Source organism: Drosophila guanche, unplaced genomic scaffold, assembly GCF_900245975.1.
Source record: "Drosophila guanche unplaced genomic scaffold, DGUA_6, whole genome shotgun sequence".
NCBI lineage: Eukaryota > Metazoa > Arthropoda > Insecta > Diptera > Drosophilidae > Drosophila > Drosophila guanche.
The window spans coordinates 7,228,426-7,247,477 of NW_022995749.1; the positions used below are offsets into that span (position 1 = coordinate 7,228,426).

General features: G+C 44.2%; 4 protein-coding genes across 7 annotated transcripts; 2 read left to right on the top strand and 2 right to left on the bottom strand.

Moving 5' to 3' along the window:
• Positions 1-1,219: 1,219 nt before the first annotated feature.
• Positions 1,220-3,241, top strand: LOC117585728 (protein downstream neighbor of son homolog). Its single transcript, XM_034275370.1, has 3 exons — positions 1,220-1,378; positions 1,449-1,609; positions 1,666-3,241. Exons 1-3 carry the CDS (start codon positions 1,331-1,333, stop codon positions 3,164-3,166), a joined length of 1,710 nt encoding a protein of 569 aa, XP_034131261.1. The 5' UTR covers positions 1,220-1,330; the 3' UTR covers positions 3,167-3,241.
• On the bottom strand, positions 3,186-3,822 carry LOC117585733 (DNA-directed RNA polymerases I, II, and III subunit RPABC2). The gene is made up of 2 exons (XM_034275378.1): positions 3,675-3,822; positions 3,186-3,615 (listed from the first exon to the last, which is right to left on the bottom strand). The coding sequence occupies exons 1-2, from the start codon at positions 3,701-3,703 to the stop codon at positions 3,249-3,251; spliced, it is 396 nt and encodes a 131-aa protein (XP_034131269.1). The 5' UTR covers positions 3,704-3,822; the 3' UTR covers positions 3,186-3,248.
• A 548-nt stretch (positions 3,823-4,370) lies between these two features.
• On the bottom strand, positions 4,371-8,030 carry LOC117585729 (glutenin, high molecular weight subunit DX5). Of its 3 annotated transcripts, XM_034275371.1 has the most exons (4): positions 7,938-8,030; positions 7,817-7,885; positions 6,001-7,759; positions 5,480-5,950 (listed from the first exon to the last, which is right to left on the bottom strand). In XM_034275371.1, the coding sequence occupies exons 2-3, from the start codon at positions 7,818-7,820 to the stop codon at positions 6,411-6,413; spliced, it is 1,353 nt and encodes a 450-aa protein (XP_034131262.1). In that variant the 5' UTR covers positions 7,821-7,885; positions 7,938-8,030; the 3' UTR covers positions 5,480-5,950; positions 6,001-6,410. The 3 variants fall into 3 exon arrangements, with proteins under 3 accessions (XP_034131264.1, XP_034131262.1, XP_034131263.1); XM_034275373.1 differs by lacking the exons at positions 7,817-7,885; positions 7,938-8,030 and adding an exon at positions 4,371-4,509 and having other exon boundaries at positions 4,587-5,950; positions 6,001-6,158; XM_034275372.1 differs by having other exon boundaries at positions 5,480-5,933; positions 7,817-7,967.
• A 729-nt stretch (positions 8,031-8,759) lies between these two features.
• On the top strand, positions 8,760-16,966 carry LOC117585186 (ceramide kinase). 2 transcript variants are annotated; one of them, XM_034274531.1, is made up of 4 exons: positions 8,760-9,244; positions 14,670-16,454; positions 16,517-16,719; positions 16,777-16,966. In XM_034274531.1, the coding sequence occupies exons 2-4, from the start codon at positions 14,706-14,708 to the stop codon at positions 16,904-16,906; spliced, it is 2,082 nt and encodes a 693-aa protein (XP_034130422.1). In that variant the 5' UTR covers positions 8,760-9,244; positions 14,670-14,705; the 3' UTR covers positions 16,907-16,966. The 2 variants fall into 2 exon arrangements, with proteins under 2 accessions (XP_034130422.1, XP_034130423.1); XM_034274532.1 differs by lacking the exon at positions 8,760-9,244 and adding an exon at positions 12,466-12,676.
• The last annotated feature ends 2,086 nt before the right edge of the window (positions 16,967-19,052 follow it).

Genomic DNA, 19,052 nt, shown 5'->3' on the forward strand with positions numbered 1-19,052 from the left:
TTAAACTTTATTCAACGTAACAAGAGAGAGACTAAAAAAAGTAGAATCAATTTATGCCTTAAATTAACGTTTTAATAAACTCGCAGAAACTCCAACACTTTCAATTCTGATGTTGATAAGCCCTGCCCAATTGGGGCAGAGACATTCTAATATGGGTGTGTTCGCTGAGCTAGAACATTTTTTGCTTTTAAGCCAGTTCCGCGTAAGGTGGAAATTCTATAATCTTTGGATAACACATGGAAAAAATTACAAAATGTCCAATTACAGACAACAACAGCCGAAGAAACATGGATAACTTGTTTAATATAAACTTATACTTTATGTAAGTTTCAACACTACATAGTTAGTGATTTCTTAAAAAGACAGCGAAAATAAATTGGAAAATAATAGATCGCTGGAGAGGATGTGTGGTGTCTTCCGCAACAGCTCACTCACGAGTATAGCAGCCACATTCCTCAGAGCCGCACACTCTGATAGATATGGACATGTCACAGATTTTCGACCCCTGTTTGAAATGCCCCTGTAATGTGACACACCCCTTTTGCGTATCAAATTAGAAATCATTTGTCCAAATTTCATTTTTTCATGCGCATGCGAGTAATATACTTTCTTTAATTGAAAAATTAAAGTTGGCTGACGAGGAATGTGGTACCTTCCGAAAGAACTCGATTATGTTTAGCAGCCACATTCCTCAGAGCCGCACACGGCACGAGGCATGTGGGCGAGCGAGCGAGAATCAGCAAGAATTTACAGTTGCTTCAGGGAGTTGGGTCTAGCCCATGCAAATGCATTTTCTAAGGCGTTTTGGTTTCGAACGAACTGTATAGGCTTATGTAGACATTGTATGGATATTGTCTATATACTCTATGGTTAGTGTCCGAACTCCGCACAATTTGCTTCGGTTAATTAAATGCTTTATAATGAATAAATATTGATATATTTAACCATATATCGATGGTTAATATATCGATGATACATAGTCAGCTGTTTTTTGCGACTTGAATTGTTTTTGTTTATAGGCTGTATAGGCTTATGTAGACATTGTATGGATATTGTCTATATACTCTATGGTTAGTGTCCGAACTCCGCACAATTTACTTCGGTTAATTAAATGCTTTATAATGAATAAATATTGATATATTTAACCATATATCGATGGTTAATATATCGATGATACATAGTCAGCTGTTTTTTGCGACTTGAATTGTTTTTGTTTTTGCTCTGGAAATTTGCGCGGGAATCGAGGCACACTTTAGTATCATATTTTTCTTTCATGTTTAAGTAGAGTAGTTAATTAACTAATTTCCCGAACTATTCAAACATTTTCATCATGTCCAGCGAGGCTAGTCTAGCATCCAAATGGACGCGACCAGATGATGTGAGGATCAAGTGCAAGTTTTAACTCTCAGGAACTAAACGACAAATATGAACCTTTTGGAATGTTTCAGTTTATCAAGCTCCAACGGCTTAAACAAAAGAAGAAACAATTGGCAGCACGTGTGAGCAACAACAACAATTGCAAAAGGCCAACACTGCAATTGGATGAGACCGACAAGAGCAAACTTTTAGAGGCAAAACTAGCGCAGAAACGAAAAAATCCCTTCGCCAAGTAAGTGTCCACCTGGATCCTTGTATATCAGCCTAATATCCTCTTACATCTCTTAGATCGACAGGTGATGCGAAAAAGCTGAGAGTTGAAGCCGAAGTCCAGATCGCGCCTGCTGTCACGGCCTCCTCTTGCTTCGTCCAAGAGACGCCTACTCGTCCGCCGGCGGCCAAGCTTGTGCTGCAGAAATTCGATGCCCAGGCCTTCGCCAAGCTGCTGCAGCAGCCATACGCCGAGGAGGAGGACGATGCCGCTCTGGCTGCCCAACAGAAGCACACAGCGCATCTTCCTGTGGACTGGTGCCTGAAGACACGCGCCCGCTTCTTCTGCCCCACGGAGCTGCCGCCCGTTCAGTTGAAAACCTCCCAGCTGGCCAGCGGGCTGACCAGCTTCGTGCGCTGTATCGACACCCAGCAGTCGGAGAGCACGCTGGACATCTCCGATGCCACGCGGTTCAATCAGTGCACCTACTATTGGCAGCATCCGCATCTGCCCTGGCTGACGCTCTTCCCGCGCAACTCAAAGGAGAACATCGGCGTGACGGTCGGCGAGCGCGAGCGGAAGGCGCTTGCCGAGGAGTGGGACTACAGCTTCCGTGGACTCTTCCAGCTGTTGCGTGCCCGGCAGTGCCCCTACTTTTACGTGTGCGCCAACTCGTTCACGGTGCTGTTCCGGGCGGCGGGAATTGGCGGCCGCCCCGAGAGCCATGCCCTGGTCACACCCTCCACGCGTGGCATGAGAGTTGCCCTGCGCCAGGAGGGAATTGAGTTTAACATGCCCCTGAAGAGCGAAGCAAGCGGTGGCGATGCCAGCTTCACGGAGGAAAGCACCAGCAGCTCCACGTTGGATGCACAAGAGGAGACGTCGATGCCTCCGCCTCCTCCTGCTGGCGAGGATGAAGACGACGACGATGATGAGGCCTGGCTGGAGAGCTTGGGTGTCGACGAGCGGGAACTGCGACGCATACAGTCCTCGCACGCCAGAAAACAGCAGGCAGCCGAGATGCGAGAGGATTTCAGCGACAACTCGCTGCTGCTCATTGATGGAGTGGAGTGCCAGGGCTTCTTCAGCTATTTGCTGAACGCAAAGAGCGCCATCAGTAATGTGGGCCGTCTGGCGGGAGTGCCACCCACCCTACTGTCGCCAGTCGCCTTCCCAAAGGCCACCATGCAGCACCTGGTGCCGCGCTCGAAAAAGGTTCGCCTCGATGGCGTGGACTACTTCAGCATCGACATCAAGGGCCTGATCCTGCCCACATTCCTGCCCAGCGTGGCGGAGCTTCTCTGCGAAACGCGCCAGATGTTCAGCTCCACTCTGGCCAGCAGCAACAATACCCTGGCCTTTACCAAGGCCTCGCAAAAAGTGCTGGAGTCGCCAGAAGCACCTCAGGCGGACAGCAAGGAAGGCACCGCGGCCGACCAGGTCTTTGGCGAACAGAATCTCTCCGAATGCGGCCTCCTGCCAGCCGTGGTGGGCTCCATCTGTCGCACTGGCCAGCATGCTGTCGGCCTCCTGGAACGCGTCTGCTATCAGCGGGGCGAGGGTTACGCTTGGAGTTGATTAATTCGAGTCTAGCAGCTTGTCTTAAGTTGTATATTTGTTGTATGTAATAAAGTTTTAATTGCTATTATTGTACCCCGCTCTAGTTGTCCACCATGATTAGCTCGTCGATGCTCCAGTCCTCGTACGAATGATCGGGCAGATAGCGGCGAATGATGATGGGTATCTTCTTCTGCTTCAGCTCCTTCATGGCGATCTGCAGGGGATCCGTTTCGCCGTCCAGCTCCACCATGATGGGTGCGCACATTGCGATCTGTAGGGCCCGTGTGCCCAGAACGCGGGCGCGCTCGTATTTCGTCATGTATTTTGTGGTAATACGCTTCGACTTGGGCACACCGCCGCCCCCTGTTCCCCCGGGCGCAATAATCTCAATGTTATCCGCCTCCTCCTCCGGATTAATGTCTTCGTCCACATCCTCGTCGACATCATCGAAATCGTCACCACCGACGCTGTAAGACCATGTTTAGAACTCCGTTTCGAATCTTTGACACATTTCTCTGATACTCACTCATCATTGCCGTAATCCTCCTCATCCATAGTTTAGTTAAGCAATTAATCGGCAAATATAAGAACACAAATTATTTGGCGTGTTTTTACACGCGTCTTGTCCAGTGTGACCGCGGATTTATCGATCAAATATACCGACAGACCCCCGGAAATATTCCGAAATATACCCTTTCATTTTCAAAATATACTGCAAATATACCGTAAATCGTAAATTTTCCTTAATCTCATGTTTAATATTACCAGCAAGTTGGGACTCTCAGCTTTAAAACTGCCTTTTTACTCGAATCATCACTCAATTGTCCACAAGCACTAACCAAATAGTATTGGTTCGTATTTGGTTAGTGCCACAAGCCTGCCTGAATTTCATGACTTAGAATGCAGTGTTGAGTAACACGGTTCTGGCTTTAATGCAGCAGAGTTGCATTTGCGTGTTATCAACGAAATGGACATTTGAAAAGTTCTGATTCTGTTGGTCATTCCAGTGGTCTGAATTGAGGTATGGATTCGGGTTATTCATCGTAGTCGATGCAACGCCTCGCAGTCACATTTCGGCGACGCCCAAAATTAGCAGCAGTGGCTGGGTGTGGATGGTTGCGGAGGTACAGGCCGTTTGGTTGGGAGGTTTCATCTGACGCGCAAGAGATATTTTGTCCTGGAGGCGGCTGCGACCGTGGCGCACAACCTTGCTTTGGCGGGCGTGGTGGATTCTCATGGCCTGGAATGGGTTCATAGTCATAATCGATGGCTGTTCGTATGCTGACATTTCTCCGACGTGCGACGCCACCGCGCTGATCCCTGTCGAATCGATCCAGATCAAAGTTAGCGACTGGATCCGTTGTCGGTGCTCTTCGGGACGGTCCCGGATGGTGGTAGTATCGATCGCAAGGATCGTCTATAGCCTCATTGAGAGCTTCCCCTACAGGCTGCAACGATCTCAATGACTCGTTTGGTGGAACGGAAGGAGGGCAGGCATTGGTGCCGGTAGCTGCTGAAGCTTCCTCCGGCGCTTCTCCGAAGTCGCATCTTGGACCCAACGGATCCATGACGATCTCTCTGGCCAACACAGGCACTGGATACGCATCAGGATGACATTTTCTGCCACCGCTTAGCCCGTTCTGCCTGCCTGTTCCATTGCTAAAGCATCTCCCCTGAGGTCTTCCCCCTGGGCTGGCGCAGAGTTTCGGAGCTGATGCTGCTGGTCGTCTGCACATTGGAGGCGACTGCTTGCAGGTGATCTGTGGCTTCATGTAAGCCGGCGTAGGCGATTGCATGAGGTAGACATTGTCGTTGCCGAACCCACAGCCCGGGCCATGGTTAAAGGATCGCTCCGGAGTTCTTGGTACGGCTTTCCCAGTTACTGGCCACATCGGGGCCTGGTGCCTTCTGTGAGGCATCGTCGGCATGCAGCAGCACTGTGGAAGCTCATAGACTGGCGGTGCCGACGGCAGGCCGAACTGAACTGATTCTGGAGGCAGGAGCGCCGGGGGACAGAAGCTAGTGTCAGCCTTGAAAGTTTGGGGAGCAGTCCATGGAATAGATGGTGGCCGCACAGCTGGTGGCGGGGGCGGAGCGGGAGGCTGGGTCTGAGTCTGCTTCTGGGGACAGGCCGGACAACAGTCGCAAGCACCATCATTGTAGGTAGCTTCTCGTGTCGCCTTGGATCGCTTTATTTTCGTGCGTTGAAGGAAACATCTGCCGTGAAAGACATCACGGCTGCGCCCCGAGCAAGGAGCTCCTCCATCCTGGCGGCGGTGCTGACGGTTGAAGCCGACGCGGTTCCCTGGCAAAATAAATCTGATGTTGAAATTGGGTGGGACTCTGTTCTGTGCCGCCATAGAATGCTACTTGCCCGTTGGCTACAGCATTTGGGTTAGGTTTATTGTTTTTGCATGTTCAAAATATTTGGGATATTGAAGGATAGAGCACTGACAATTTAGATGGGTTTGAATGTAACAAATGTGTTCCATTCCGAGCGCCTGCTATGTCTGATTCCTTCCTGCCTGCTGATCAGCGATCACTGAACTACGCACTTGCTACCGCCCGATGTTTTGCAGTGGCCGCAGTGGTAGCGAGGTTTGGCAGGGGGCCCGGAATTGCGATTTTCTGCTTCCAAGTGTCCCGGGTATCCAGGTGGTGGGCCGCGGTACACACGACACTGGGGTGGCGGCGGTGCCCGCTGCACTTCAGAATGTTGTACTTGTGCTCCATCATTCGTAATTATCGTTACACTGCCGGTCATACCGCAGGGGCACTGCTTGCACTTGTTGGGTTTGGTTTCTGCACACATTAACTGGGGTTACACAATGGAAATGCATTTCTATACTCACTGCCCATTTCGGCTCAGTTGGTCAAAGGCCAGCCACGAAAATCAAGGAACTCGGGGAGCACAATAAAACACATGTGAGACGACTACAAAAACTGTTTTAAATATTCAAAAAATGTGACACTTGCCACTTGGCACTTTTCTCGTACGGTTTTTTCGTTTCAGGAGCCTTTGGGTTATCCTTGTAAATCTACCACTACGTGGGTGGAGCTGGTGCAGTGCAGTTTCTTAGCGTAAAGAAATTCACGACTTGGATGAGATTTTGTTGCTATACAATTTGGTTTATTGTTCGCATTTTGTTTTGCTGAAAAGGTTTAGAAAGGCCGAGACTGGACCACAAAACCCTAAAGATTTGAATGCACTTAAATTTAGAAAATGTGTTCCATTGACCACCTTGATGTGCCATCGCATCGATCACTGAATAACGCACTTCTTCTTTGCGGAACAATGTCCGCATTTGTTATGCGACGAGCGATCGTAGGTCGATGGACCTGCATAGGGCTGACCGCAGCCCACGAAAGCATGGGTGGGTGGCGGACGTGTTGACGGAGAGGCTTGACCCGGCTTCTCCTGAGCGACTGGCTTAACCGGCGCCTTACAGTGGCAGGCAACTTTCTTTTTCTCGCGACAGTTGCAACGCAACTGTTCCTGCTGTGCGAGGGGGCCACCGACTTCCCGAGGGTCTGAAGACCGAATTGTACGCGTGCAAGTATAGGTATCCGCAATGGGCAGATCTGGCTCTTCTTCCTCCACTTCCACTATACCTCCAGGACCTAGTCGGGTCTTTCTGGCACCACTCGAAACATTCGAATTGCGCGTCCTGTTCTTGACGCAACTGCAACTCATGCTGGGTTTTTTTCTTTGCACCTTCGTTATTGGTGCCACACAACTGGCAACTTCCTTTTTCTGCGCCGGCGGCTGTTGAGGTTGCTCGTGCGCATACTCATCCGGTTGTTGCCCCCCGGCATATTGTGGCGATTGTTGTCCTGTGGCAAATTGTGACGGCTGTTGTCCCCCCGCATACTGTGGCGATTGTTGTCCTGGGGCATATTGTGAAGGTTGTTGTCCTCCGGCGTATTGTGGCGGCTGTTGTCCCCCGGCATACTGTTGCGATTGTTTTCTCTCGGCATACTGTTGGGATTGTTGTACTGCCGCATATTGTGGCGGCTGTGGTGGCTGCGCCATGGGATATGTTTGCCTTGCTGGCTGTGGCTGGCCATATCCCTGCAGGGATGACTGATCCGGCTGGTATAGTGATGACTGTGCTTGGGGTGGGTATCGCTGTATCGTACAGTGCGCCGGTGCAGATCCTTCTCTTGCGTGGCTTAGGCAGTGCCCCTGACAGCTGCCTCCTCTGGTCGCGTTTGGTGGAGTCTGCGGTGGCGGTAGAGGTGGCGGTGGCTGTTGGTATCTCACTTCTTCCTGCTGCACCGACTCCTGAGGCAGTAATGTAGATTGAAAGAGTGGCTGCTCGTATTGATGTTGCTGTTGTGGTGGAGTTTGTGGCTGCGGCAGGTATTGTTGCTGCACTGGCGGTGTTGTCTGCAGGTACGAGAGATCCGCTCGTGCTTGTTGTGGGGTCTGCGGGGAAGCAGGCGGGGACGCTGACGTTGGCGGAGAGCGCACCTGCTGTGGCGGGGAGCGCACCTGCTGTGGCGGGGAGCGCACCTGCTGTGGCTGGGCGCGCACCTGTTGGACTGTTGGCGCTATGCTACCATTTACGCCGCAAGGGCAGCTGGTGCATTTGCCACAGGGAGTCGGTGCTAGCGGGAAAAACACGTTAGAGGTGGTACGACAAGGAAATTTGAATAAATACTCACGCATATTTGCTGTGTTAGATGGGCAAAAGGTTCACACAGGCCGGGAATAAAATGGAACACATCTGACAACTACAATAAATTTTGATAGAATGCCCCGAAAAAAACAAAAGGAGACACTTACCACTTGGCACTTTATTCCAAGAGCTTTGAGATATTTCCAAGAGTTTATCTTTAATGTACTCGTATTTACCAATTGTCCTATTCTGCTCGCTCATAGGATGAACATTGATTTCGAATATTTATAAAATATATATATTTCTTTCACTATTGTGTTAAATATGAAAACAAAATTAGTCTCGCTTGCATCGAACAGAACGGTAACAGTTCGTGTAACGGCATTTGTAACGAGGTGCCAAAAGTGTTGGCGGAGACGGTTCCCGAAAATATAAGATTAGTGGCCATTTCATATGGCGTATTTCGCAAATGTATGCAGGCATTCTAACTTAATGAAAGCTGGTTAGTTCTAGATCTTCAAGGAAATGTATTCTTTTATCTTATAAAATTATATGTTTAGTGCTGAGAGTCCTAAAAAGCTTGTAATCCAAAATCGAATATCAAAATTGTGGAATATGGTTTCTTCTCGGTTCATTTTTCTGTAGTCAGACGGTTTATTTTACAGACGGTGCCGCGGTCACACTAAAGTTCTATTGCTTATTAGGGTAGGGAAACACCAGTAGTGGCAACCCCGATAGTATCGATGCAAGATATAAATATATATAATTGTGGAGACTAATTAACATACTGTTAATACGCTTCAAAAACTATTATCCATTTATTTTTAAAAAGTCCTGAAACAAATCTATTAGTTTCCAATAATTTCATAAATTGAGTCTTTATTATATTGAACAATCTTGACGGTCGATACTATCGATGGTAAACCGAAACTAATTTTGCAACCATCGATTTGTTTCCCAGCCCTATTGTTTAATAAGTTTTAAATTTGTTCGGGTTCGGTCGTGCTCGGTTGCGGGACAAATAAAATATGTTTAAATGTTAAATTTGTATTAACACAATCAAATGTATAGTTCGGTATACTTATTTATATAGTTGTCTGTGAAATTCCAAAATAAATATCTTGCGGAGCGCAATAATCCCCCCCCCCCCATTCAGAGGTGTAAATCAATTTCCCCCTTGCCCACGATCATACCTAACGGCTACTTTGTTAATTGTTTTTGCAAACTGCACAGTGTTTTTGAGTAGTTAAAGTACTTGATCGAATAATTAAGTATTGAATGTCGCTGTTTTCCCCCTCCAATATCTACACATGTGCCTGTGTTTAAGTGTCTTTTAAGTGTGCGAAATTGCAATGCGTGTCCGTATTGAATTTTCTTGATTTCCCCAACCGCTTCGTAACTGCATTCAACACTTACATACAAACATATGTACGTTCATTGTTTTTATGGATATACGGATACACCTATTTAATAGGTAAGCTTTCCCCCCACAGCACCTCCCCTGAATCAATTAGTCAATTAGAATCGACAATCGGCATTCAATTGGATATTGGATACTCTTGCAACAACAATAAAACATTGTTAGTTATTGAAATAATGGGCAGACAAATAAGTCGGACACACATGCATACATACAAATTCTCTCCCCACACACTCACAGGAATTCCGCAAGCACAGACGCACACACATGCAAAAGCTACAGCTGTGTTGTTGCTGTTCTTCTCACAGCTGTCTTGTGTTTTCTGATAACGGTGTATAGGAGAGTGCCAGCGTGGGAGAGGATGGTTGAAGCTGCCTCCATCTGATGTAAATATATCTCCATCTCTGTCTAATTCTTTCCAATAGCCTATCTCTCCCATGCTGTTTTGGGCGAGTGCGAGTGCACTGAAAATGCCGTACTTGTTGGGGGCTGCCACCCATTTGGCCTGTGGCCAGAGCTATCAAACTGTAAAGGCATACCTGCTACAGTGGTAACCTCTAAAAACAGAACTTTCCAGAAAGCTCGACGCAAAGGAACATTAAGTTGAATTTATAAGTGGAGTTTCTGTGGAAAATCGATCGAAGTAAATCCCTTTTGCGAGCTACTACTGTACCTTATTCAATTTTTGTGTTATTTCACTGCATTTTACCCATCCTAAAATCATTTTCTTTAGCCATAAAGTGAAAATATTCTTTTAGAACAATTTACTTTTGCTTTTGATTTTCTTTGGGCAGCTGGTTTCTCTGTGCTCCGACCCACTGATTAATGTCTTCCCAAATTTTAGTGGAGCTTTCAGTGCTGTTTATTATGTTATTTATTTTATGGATTGCCTGTGTGTTGTCTAAAAGGTCGCACGTGGGTTGGACCTGTGACCGACTGTGATAAAGCGGGTCAAGTTTAATAAAATATCTGTCTACAATATGCATACATACAGTTTGTAAACTGCTTCGTGTTTAGCATTCAGTTTAATTTCCTTTTTCATAAGTCTTCCATTGAAATGATATTAAAGCCAATTATAATGGTCTTAAGTGGTTTCTTTTTACATATCAATGGTAATTTTTTCTATATTTGATAAATGTGTCTTCTTATCGGTAGGCTCCTCCTCATTCTTCTCCTCTGTGCGACATTTTCGCTTTGAATAGTCAGTAAACACGCACACAGATTCATTTATAATTTATCGTGTTCCGCGAGGTCTGATACTACGCTCAAAAGTGTCTACGAAGCGTATTGCATGTTTATGTATATCATGTGCTCAGATATCAACAAAAATATGAGTCAATAGCGTGAACTTTTAGTGAAATTTACAACTAAGAACTCTCTCTGTCCTGACACACATGTTCGAAATCGAGTTAAACAAGTTTTACTAATGGGAAAATGTACATACAAAATATCTATTTTTATCGATTCGTAAGATTTTCTGTGTGAAGTTAAAGAATATCCAAAATCTGTAAAAGTCATGCCCCTTTTCTGCACGTTGTACCCTAACCCCTTTATAATACTAGATGTCATCGGTCATATCTTATCTTTAGTTTACGAATAGCGCAAAATTCTTATGTAGTATTCTCGTACTGCTGAGGACGTGTCATACTTCTCCGAGATAACCCCAGACTGTACATATGTGTATGTATACATATGTACATCGTATATGGGGTACTAAAGCACTCGAATGTTATTGTTTTGCTTAAGCGATAAGCCCCCTATACTGGTAAGCAGAAAAATAGCTTTTAAATGGAGGGTTCTGTGTGGACTATGCTCTTACAAAGGGAAGTTTACTCGTACGTAATGGAACAGTTTGTTTGACTAATTGATAAACTATTGCACAGTTTGTGAAGCACTTAATCATAGCATCGCTTGCGTGACCATTAATTAGGGGCTAACATTCTCATTTTGTAAAGATTTGTGCCATTCGAAAATAACAAATAGGAATAACTGCAGTCATTAGTGGCATTTATTAAGTGAACATTTAGAATATATCCCCCATTTCCATTATTTGGTCTCCTCCAACACAGAGTAGAGTCTTCACACTTTCCGTCCAACAATATCACGAGTATACACACATATTTTATTTAATTAACTTTTCGTGTATTTTGTTTACACATTTCCGAAGGGGGACGCCTCTTGTTTTTCCCTTGCTTTCCATTTATGTTACCCCCGTTGAAAGGTACATATTTCCGTTCCTCCATCCTATTCCGTTCATTTATGATTGATTTTTACATAGAAAACAGAGAGACAGAGAGCAAAGCAAACATTTATTTTGAGGGCATATTTATTTATAATTTTGTTGTGTTTATATACCCACTACAAAATGGATTTAATTTGTAAAAATTAATTAGATTTTGGCATCAAACACTACTTTGTGTGCTCGGGTGAGCTTTAAAGATGAAAATGATTGCATTTTTACATTTAATTGGGTAAAGCGAGAAAGTGAAGATGATTTTGTTGGTGAAATGAGATTTGTAATGAGGTTTCTTCAGAAAATGTATCCATAGATACAGGCTATAAATATCTCATACAGCTTCTAACTGTACTGTACAATCGCTCTTTGTAAAGCAGAAATGTAGATCATATTTTCCCATACTTTTTAGTCAAATTTAAAAAATTCCAAAATGAAGCCAATTCAGAGAATTGATTGGTAAGTTTCTTATTACGTTTATGGCTAAATGTTCCCTGCATATTTTGAATGTACATACATCATTTAAGTCAAGCTATAATTCATAAAAGAACATTCCCCTTGCCAAAGCAAACCATAAAAAAATATTTGCACTGCCATTTCAGTGCCAGTTAGGAGTGTCCGCCATTCATGGCTAAATTGCAGTTAAAAAACCCATTACAGTATGAACATCTGAATTTCAAGTTCGAGTATATGTGTACCTATTTATAATCGTACGAGTAGTGACAGGAAATGCCACTGCGTACTCCAAACTGGCTGCAGATGCAAATTTATCGCTAGAGGGGCAGCAGCTGTTTTAATTCAGTTTCTTTTTAGATCTTTCATATACGCTAGGTTTTTTTGTACTCCCATCTGAGCAACAAGGCGTTTCAAGGCGAAGGTCAAGCCGTGTGCTGCACGCAATCGAAGCTGAGAGGAGAGCAGAGTAGCGGAGAGTAGAGAGAACCCGTTTTTCAAACTGCTTTTTGAGACCGAACGCAGCTTCCTCACTCTGCTGTTGCTGTGGCTGTGGCTGCGACTGACTGATTCTAAAACTTAGTTTTTTGCGGCTTTTGGGTGCTGTGGATCGGTCCGCTCCGTCTGGTTGTCGCACTTTTCAGTGGGGATAACCTTGAACGTTGCTCTTACGTAGCGGAAAACGCTGCTCTGTGCTGGAGTGGAAGTTCAGTTCTGCTTTCAAGTATTCAAATGTCTTGTGTCTAATTAGCAGCAACAAAGTGCCGGAGCTCTAGAGAGTCGCCTTGTGGCTTTTGAAGGTATGACTAACTAAACATTGAATATATTATATTTCTACACGATATATGGGGAGTCCATGAGTTTATTCAAGGTTTAACATGTGAAAGAAGGTTGACGAAACCATAAACTGTGAAATATTGTGGCTCTCCATTAAAATTAATTAAATATGTATTTAAGTATTGTATATTGAAAATGAAAACATATTTAGTATTGGTTTTAGCTACCAACATAGCTTTCCTTTGATAATATTATCCCCCAAAGATCTAACTACTGGATATGTTCATAGTCGAAATATCAATTTGGCATTCTATTTTCAACTCTCCAAAATAAATTTTGCATATACTTATGACAATAATAGGAGAGCCTAAAAATAAAAAGATTCATTGTTTTTGGGGGCATAACTCAAAATAACTCTTTTGCTTAGATGTTTATCCCAGAGTTTATTTGCACTGTCTGTCACTCCCTGGTTCTTTAAATCTTTTTTTGTGCCAAATATCCAATGAATGTTTATGGCTAGTAAATGGAAAAATCATAAAACGAATGGAGCAAACGTGAAGTGAATGACAGAATGGCTTAAATAATTTAATTTAATATACAAAACGAGTTCTGCTCTAGTTGTGTCACATGCTGCAATATTTCCTCCATTCTTTATGGTATTAGTATGATATGAAAATTGCATTAAGCTTTTCTTTTATTTGTGGGAAGAATACTTAAGAACTCCCTTAATTTCTCTGCTTTCTATGGGTATTCATTGCTTAATAATCTTATTATTATCCTAACTCTTGAATAACTATGTTATTAATCCAATGTATTTCCCGCCTGAAATTAAGAGTTCAATCAACTCTATTCGCCTGCATTGTTTCTTGTCTGTTTCCCCCTGCGATTGCTTGGCCAAGCAACCATTTAAACCAGTTTTTCTTTACACATTTGCGCAGTTCCCAACGCGTCCGTCCGTCCACACGTTCATTCGAGTTCAGTGCGCTATGAGCACGAAATAAGTGTAGCACTTACATATGTATGTACATACATACTTAAATATATAAATATACAATATACAATTGTTTGTACAGTCATGCTTATAAGGTTATATGGTAAGAGGGCGAACAAGTTCTCAGAATGTGCAATTTTTCGTGCCGCCGATAAGCATTGAAACGACAAAGGGAACTATGTATGTATGTAAATATGAACAAAATATAATCGTTTTAAAGTAAAGAAAAGTAATTTATTTATGAAGAGGTTTTACAAGTAATCCAATAAACAGTGCACTTATTTGATAGCTACATAGGTGTATAATGATAATGTGTGTCATAGATAGCGGAATTTAGCCATGGGGGATCTTATTTTGAATAAGGAAATGGAAGTGGAAAGTTTTATTGGGGAAACACTTGGAAATTTATTTATAATGTATGAGTAGATCTTCTTGGATATCTTCTATTATGAATATTTTATATTTTTTGTACATTTCTGACTGCTCTCCTGCATCCTTATCAATAATCATCATCATCATTATCAGTAATTTAATGTATACTCGAATATAATGACTGCCATCACATATACGCCGGTTTATGGGTTTATGATCATTGAACCGAAAAGAACCTTCACTCAACGAATAAATGTTGTTTTTCGTTTCAACAAAGAAACATTGTTCATTGAAAATCTGATTAACATAGAAATGCTAATGAGTGCGAAAGAGTCGATGAAAATGCCAGCCAAAAAGAAAAGCGAGAGTTGATTGAGCTGTTTCTGAGCTTAGTTGCTGTACTCCCCACACTTCACTCTTTTATCACCTCTTCCACCATCTCTCATTACATTAATTAAGAGTCTAAGACAAAAAAACCGAAAAAGAGAATGGAGACGACGCGTAGTAACTCAAAATTTATGGCAGAGACGAATCATCTATTCTTCACCTCCCACCAGCCCAGCTCACACTCCACCCTTCCCTCTACCGCACCGTTTGCTCTTTGTATGTCTTTATGTCTAATGGAAACCTGTTTTTCTTTGTGCCATTCGCAGTGCCGACAAAGCCACAGCCATCGACGGAGAGCAAAGATGACGCAAAGCAAACAGTCACTGGGGGGGTCATCCACCTACGCCCCCTGCTCCTCCAACAACAATGGGACCTGCTCCTCCACCACTGCCAGCGCAGCAGCGGCTTGCGACCCTTCGCCTTCGCATGACATTTTGCTAAACAATTTCCAGCTAAAGAAAAAGTCCTATCGAGTGCTGCTACATGGCCAACAGCTGGTGTGGGAGCGTATGCAGAAGGTGAAGCAGTTAAAGGGCAGCCTCGAGATTAAGGCACCGCTGCCCGAAGATCCGCCCTCACCAGAGGCACACCGGGGCTACGGCCCTAAGAGTCACATACTCCACTTGGACGATGTGATCAGTGTACGGACGGGAGACACCAAGATAGCTTCCATCAAGCCGAAGGATCCCCAGGCAATCAATGGGCCAGGGGAACATCAGCCCGACACCAGGCCCACTTCTCAGTACCTGACCATCAACTATGCCCTACGCCTGACAAAGTCCCAAACGGACTGCAATCGCTGGGAACTGCGACGGCTCACATTCTTCAATGCGGATCCGTACATTGTGCGCCAGTGGGACCAGGAACTGCAGGCCCGTGTGCACCAGTCGTCGCCCACCCGAATGCGAGTACGCCGTCTGCTGGTGTTCATCAATCCGTATGGTGGCCGGAAGGCCGGTTCGCAGACATATGAGAGGCATGTCCGGCCCATATTCCAGTTGGCGGGGATCGATGCCACGTGCATTACCACGCAGCGGGCGAACCAAGTGCGGGACATCCTGCTGAGCCACGACCTGAGCTGCTATGACGCCGTCTGCTGTGTGGGTGGTGATGGCACTGTGGCGGAGGTCATCAACGGATTGCTCTTCCGGCAAATGCGAGAGCTGGGCCTTGACGAGCAACGACCCTCGTATATACCGCGACCAAAGATACCAGTGGGTGTAATCCCAGCGGGAAGCACGGACACTATTGCCTACAGCATGCATGGGACCGCAGATGTCCGCACGGCGGCCATACACGTGATCCTAGGCCAGCATCGCGGTCTGGATGTATGCAGCGTGAGCAACAGCCAAACGCTGTTAAGGTTCTGCGCCAGCGTCCTCAGCTACGGCTATCTGGGGGACGTAGCTGCTCAGAGCGAGAACTACCGCTGGATGGGGCCCAAGAGGTACGAGTACAGCGGCGTCAAGGCCTTTATTTGCAATCGTGGCTACGACGCGGAGCTGCGGCTGCTGGAGGAGCCGGATCTCTTGCCCACACCGCTGGAGGAGCATCTCCCTCAGAGTCCGGACAGCGTGTGCTCTCTGGGCGAATCTGTGCCCTCCATTTGCTATGCCAATTGTCAGCGCTGCAGCTTCGCCAGCTCCATACAGGAGCAGCAACGCTCCTCTCTGTTTGTCGGCGAGAAAGACGCTGAAGTCGAGACGACCAGCAGCGCCGCACTGGAGGAGGCTGACCCAGAGGATTCGAATCTGACGCCCAGCGAGGCGGCGCTGCTCAGACCCAGGCCGCGACCCGACAAGCTTCAGCTGCCAGTGGGCTCCGCCCCCTCCATGAAGAGTCTTGCCTCTGAGCAATGGAAAGTCATAAAAGGCAACTTCTTTATGATTTGCGGCGCCAATATTACCTGTGCCTGTGCACGCAGTCCCAACGGAATCTCCCGGTATAGTCACCTGGGCGATGGCTGCTTGGATCTGATTCTCGTCAAGAAGACATCGCTGCTCAATAACGTTAGATTTCTGTTGAATACAGCCGGCAGAAGCGGAGATATCGTATGTATTGGAGTCCTTCCTGGTATATTTTCACTTTTATTAAGAGAAAATTTGTTCTACAGCGAAATCTGCCGTTTGTGGAGGTCTATCGCACAAGAAAATTCCAGTTTAGGACTTTCGCAGCGGCCAGTGATGAGAGCTACAGCATTGCAGGCTCTTGCCAGCCGATAGCACAGGCGGAGGTCGGAGGCAGCAGCTCCTCCTCTGTGTATTCCAGCTGGAACTGTGATGGCGAGGTGGTCACCGATTTGGACATAACCATGAGGTACTTATAGCCTGTTGAGATTTCCTCCCACTAATGCTAATGATCCCATTCTTTTAGATCACATTGCCAGCTTATAGAGGTCTTCATGCGTGGCCCACATTCCTATAGCAAGCCGATCAAGAGCGGCACTGCCCCCTCAACGCCAGCCAGCTCCAGCGATAATGTGTACTGCTGCTGCAAGGACTAGAATAAGCTTTAAACATAAATGTATCTAAACCTTAACTAAACCATTTGGCCGTGACAAGTAGCTTGTAGTTTTGTGTAGGGTTTTCCTATTCATATTCTTGTGGGTATCCCCCCCAAATATTATTGTTTTAGCATAGCTCAAAGAAAACCATGTATCTGATATTCTGACTGTATTATTGCATCTAAAAGATGCGCCAAGCAAACTGAAACATTCCCCAAAGGAAAGGCCAGCATTATAAATGGAAAAATATATATATTCTGATACTGTGTTGGTATAATGGCAATAATAAATGTTGTTTAATGTTTGGTTTAAATATAAGAAGCGTTGCCTTGTTGTTTCGAATACTATATTAAGCAATCGGATAATTTAGTCATAGCCCACACTTGAATTACCAATAGCTTTCGGTACGCGTAGAAATTTTCATAACTCGCAGACGAAGCATTACTCGCTTAAGTGCCTGAAAATATTGAAATTTTTTAAGCAAAGCGACTTGAATAGTTATTTGTAACTAAAAACACTTACCTCAATGGTTCTATCTTCAATTGGCTTTATATCCGAATCCAAAGATTTCAGTGTGTCCACATTTAATTGCAACCGGAACCTAATCAAATGATCCACAATTTTTTTGGGATTGGGCACCTTTAAGTGGCCTAGTTAAGTATTACAAACAGGACTGGACAAAGGACTGGAAATACATATGTATTCCGGTACCTCGAGCTGGCTGCTAGCCACCCAATAGCAATAATCTTAAGTCTTATAATCACGTTCACATCCATCTCCGAAGTACGGTGAACCCAATACAATATAAGACATATTTTATTAATAATAAAGAAGACATCGACAATGTAATAGAGTATTATAATAATTATATAAACTATTACATTGTCTTTGTCTGTGTGTGTCTTGCCCGTAATAAATTCTGATCTCTCTTAGCTTACTCTCCAGCCACTCACATTCCTCACATACTCCCAAGTAGATGGAACGCTGATGACGCGTCGCGAATAAGTATGATGGATCATCCGATCTGAATGGGGGGAACCTGCACTTCATGAAAGTGATTCCAGCTGTGGATTTCTTTATCAGCACGTTTCTTCTCTATCAATTTCAGTTCTGGTTGCCTGGACCTGCTCTGGTGATTCCCAGTCGAGAATTGGGAGCTGATTGAGGCAAAAAGTTCCCCTGGCTGCTATCAGTTAAGCAACGGCAAGATGTTCAAACATTGTCACAGCTACCCATTGTCTCCCGGTAGACTGACAAACATCTTTATGACGAATAAGTGGGGGATAAGGGCTTCTTCAACGACGTAGTTGTTAATGATATGCATAAGCTTGACCAATGATGTATATATCCTGCCGTAACTGTTTCAAAAGTCAAGTGGCACAAAATTTATAAAAAATTGTTTGATACATGATTTTTGCTAGTTATTTTGGGAAAAATATTAGGCTAATAAATAAAAAAGAGTATATAACCCCAGACAAATATGTTACTCAAATATACTATATATATACAAATATATATATTACTATATATATAACCTATATATATATACCTATATAAGTAGGTTCAAATTAATAGACTGCAATTGAGATAACCTTGAATGAACTATTTTATATTAATAAGTGCTGCTGGTTTAATTCCTGAATACCAATAAATTCGGAATAAAAATCAAATTTATTATTATTTTATTATTATTATTTTATATATTATTTTTAATTCCCAATGCATCACTTAGGCTACCTACCGATAATTGTTTAAAATATATTTTATTGATATTTGATCAGCTGTGTACATTTATAAGGCAACATTTGCTTTCTTCGGCGCACAATACATTTTTCCGCTTTAACCGAATGGCTTGTCTTTTTGGTTTTAATTCACTTTAAGGAATTGGAAAATAGTGGGATAAGATTGCAACCGCACCTAAACCAGACTGAAACGATTTAAATCTACCTAAATTCCACTCCATTCGATTTATTTTTGCTAGTGAAGTTAACTGACTATGTAATATTACAGTTTAGACCACAACACCAGGGAACTTTTAACAATATACCGTTTTAGAAATTTAGTCCGAGATCAGAATAATTTGAAACATTTTTCTGAGTTTTTCCCATTTTACATTCGACTAAATTTTAATATTATTACTATAATC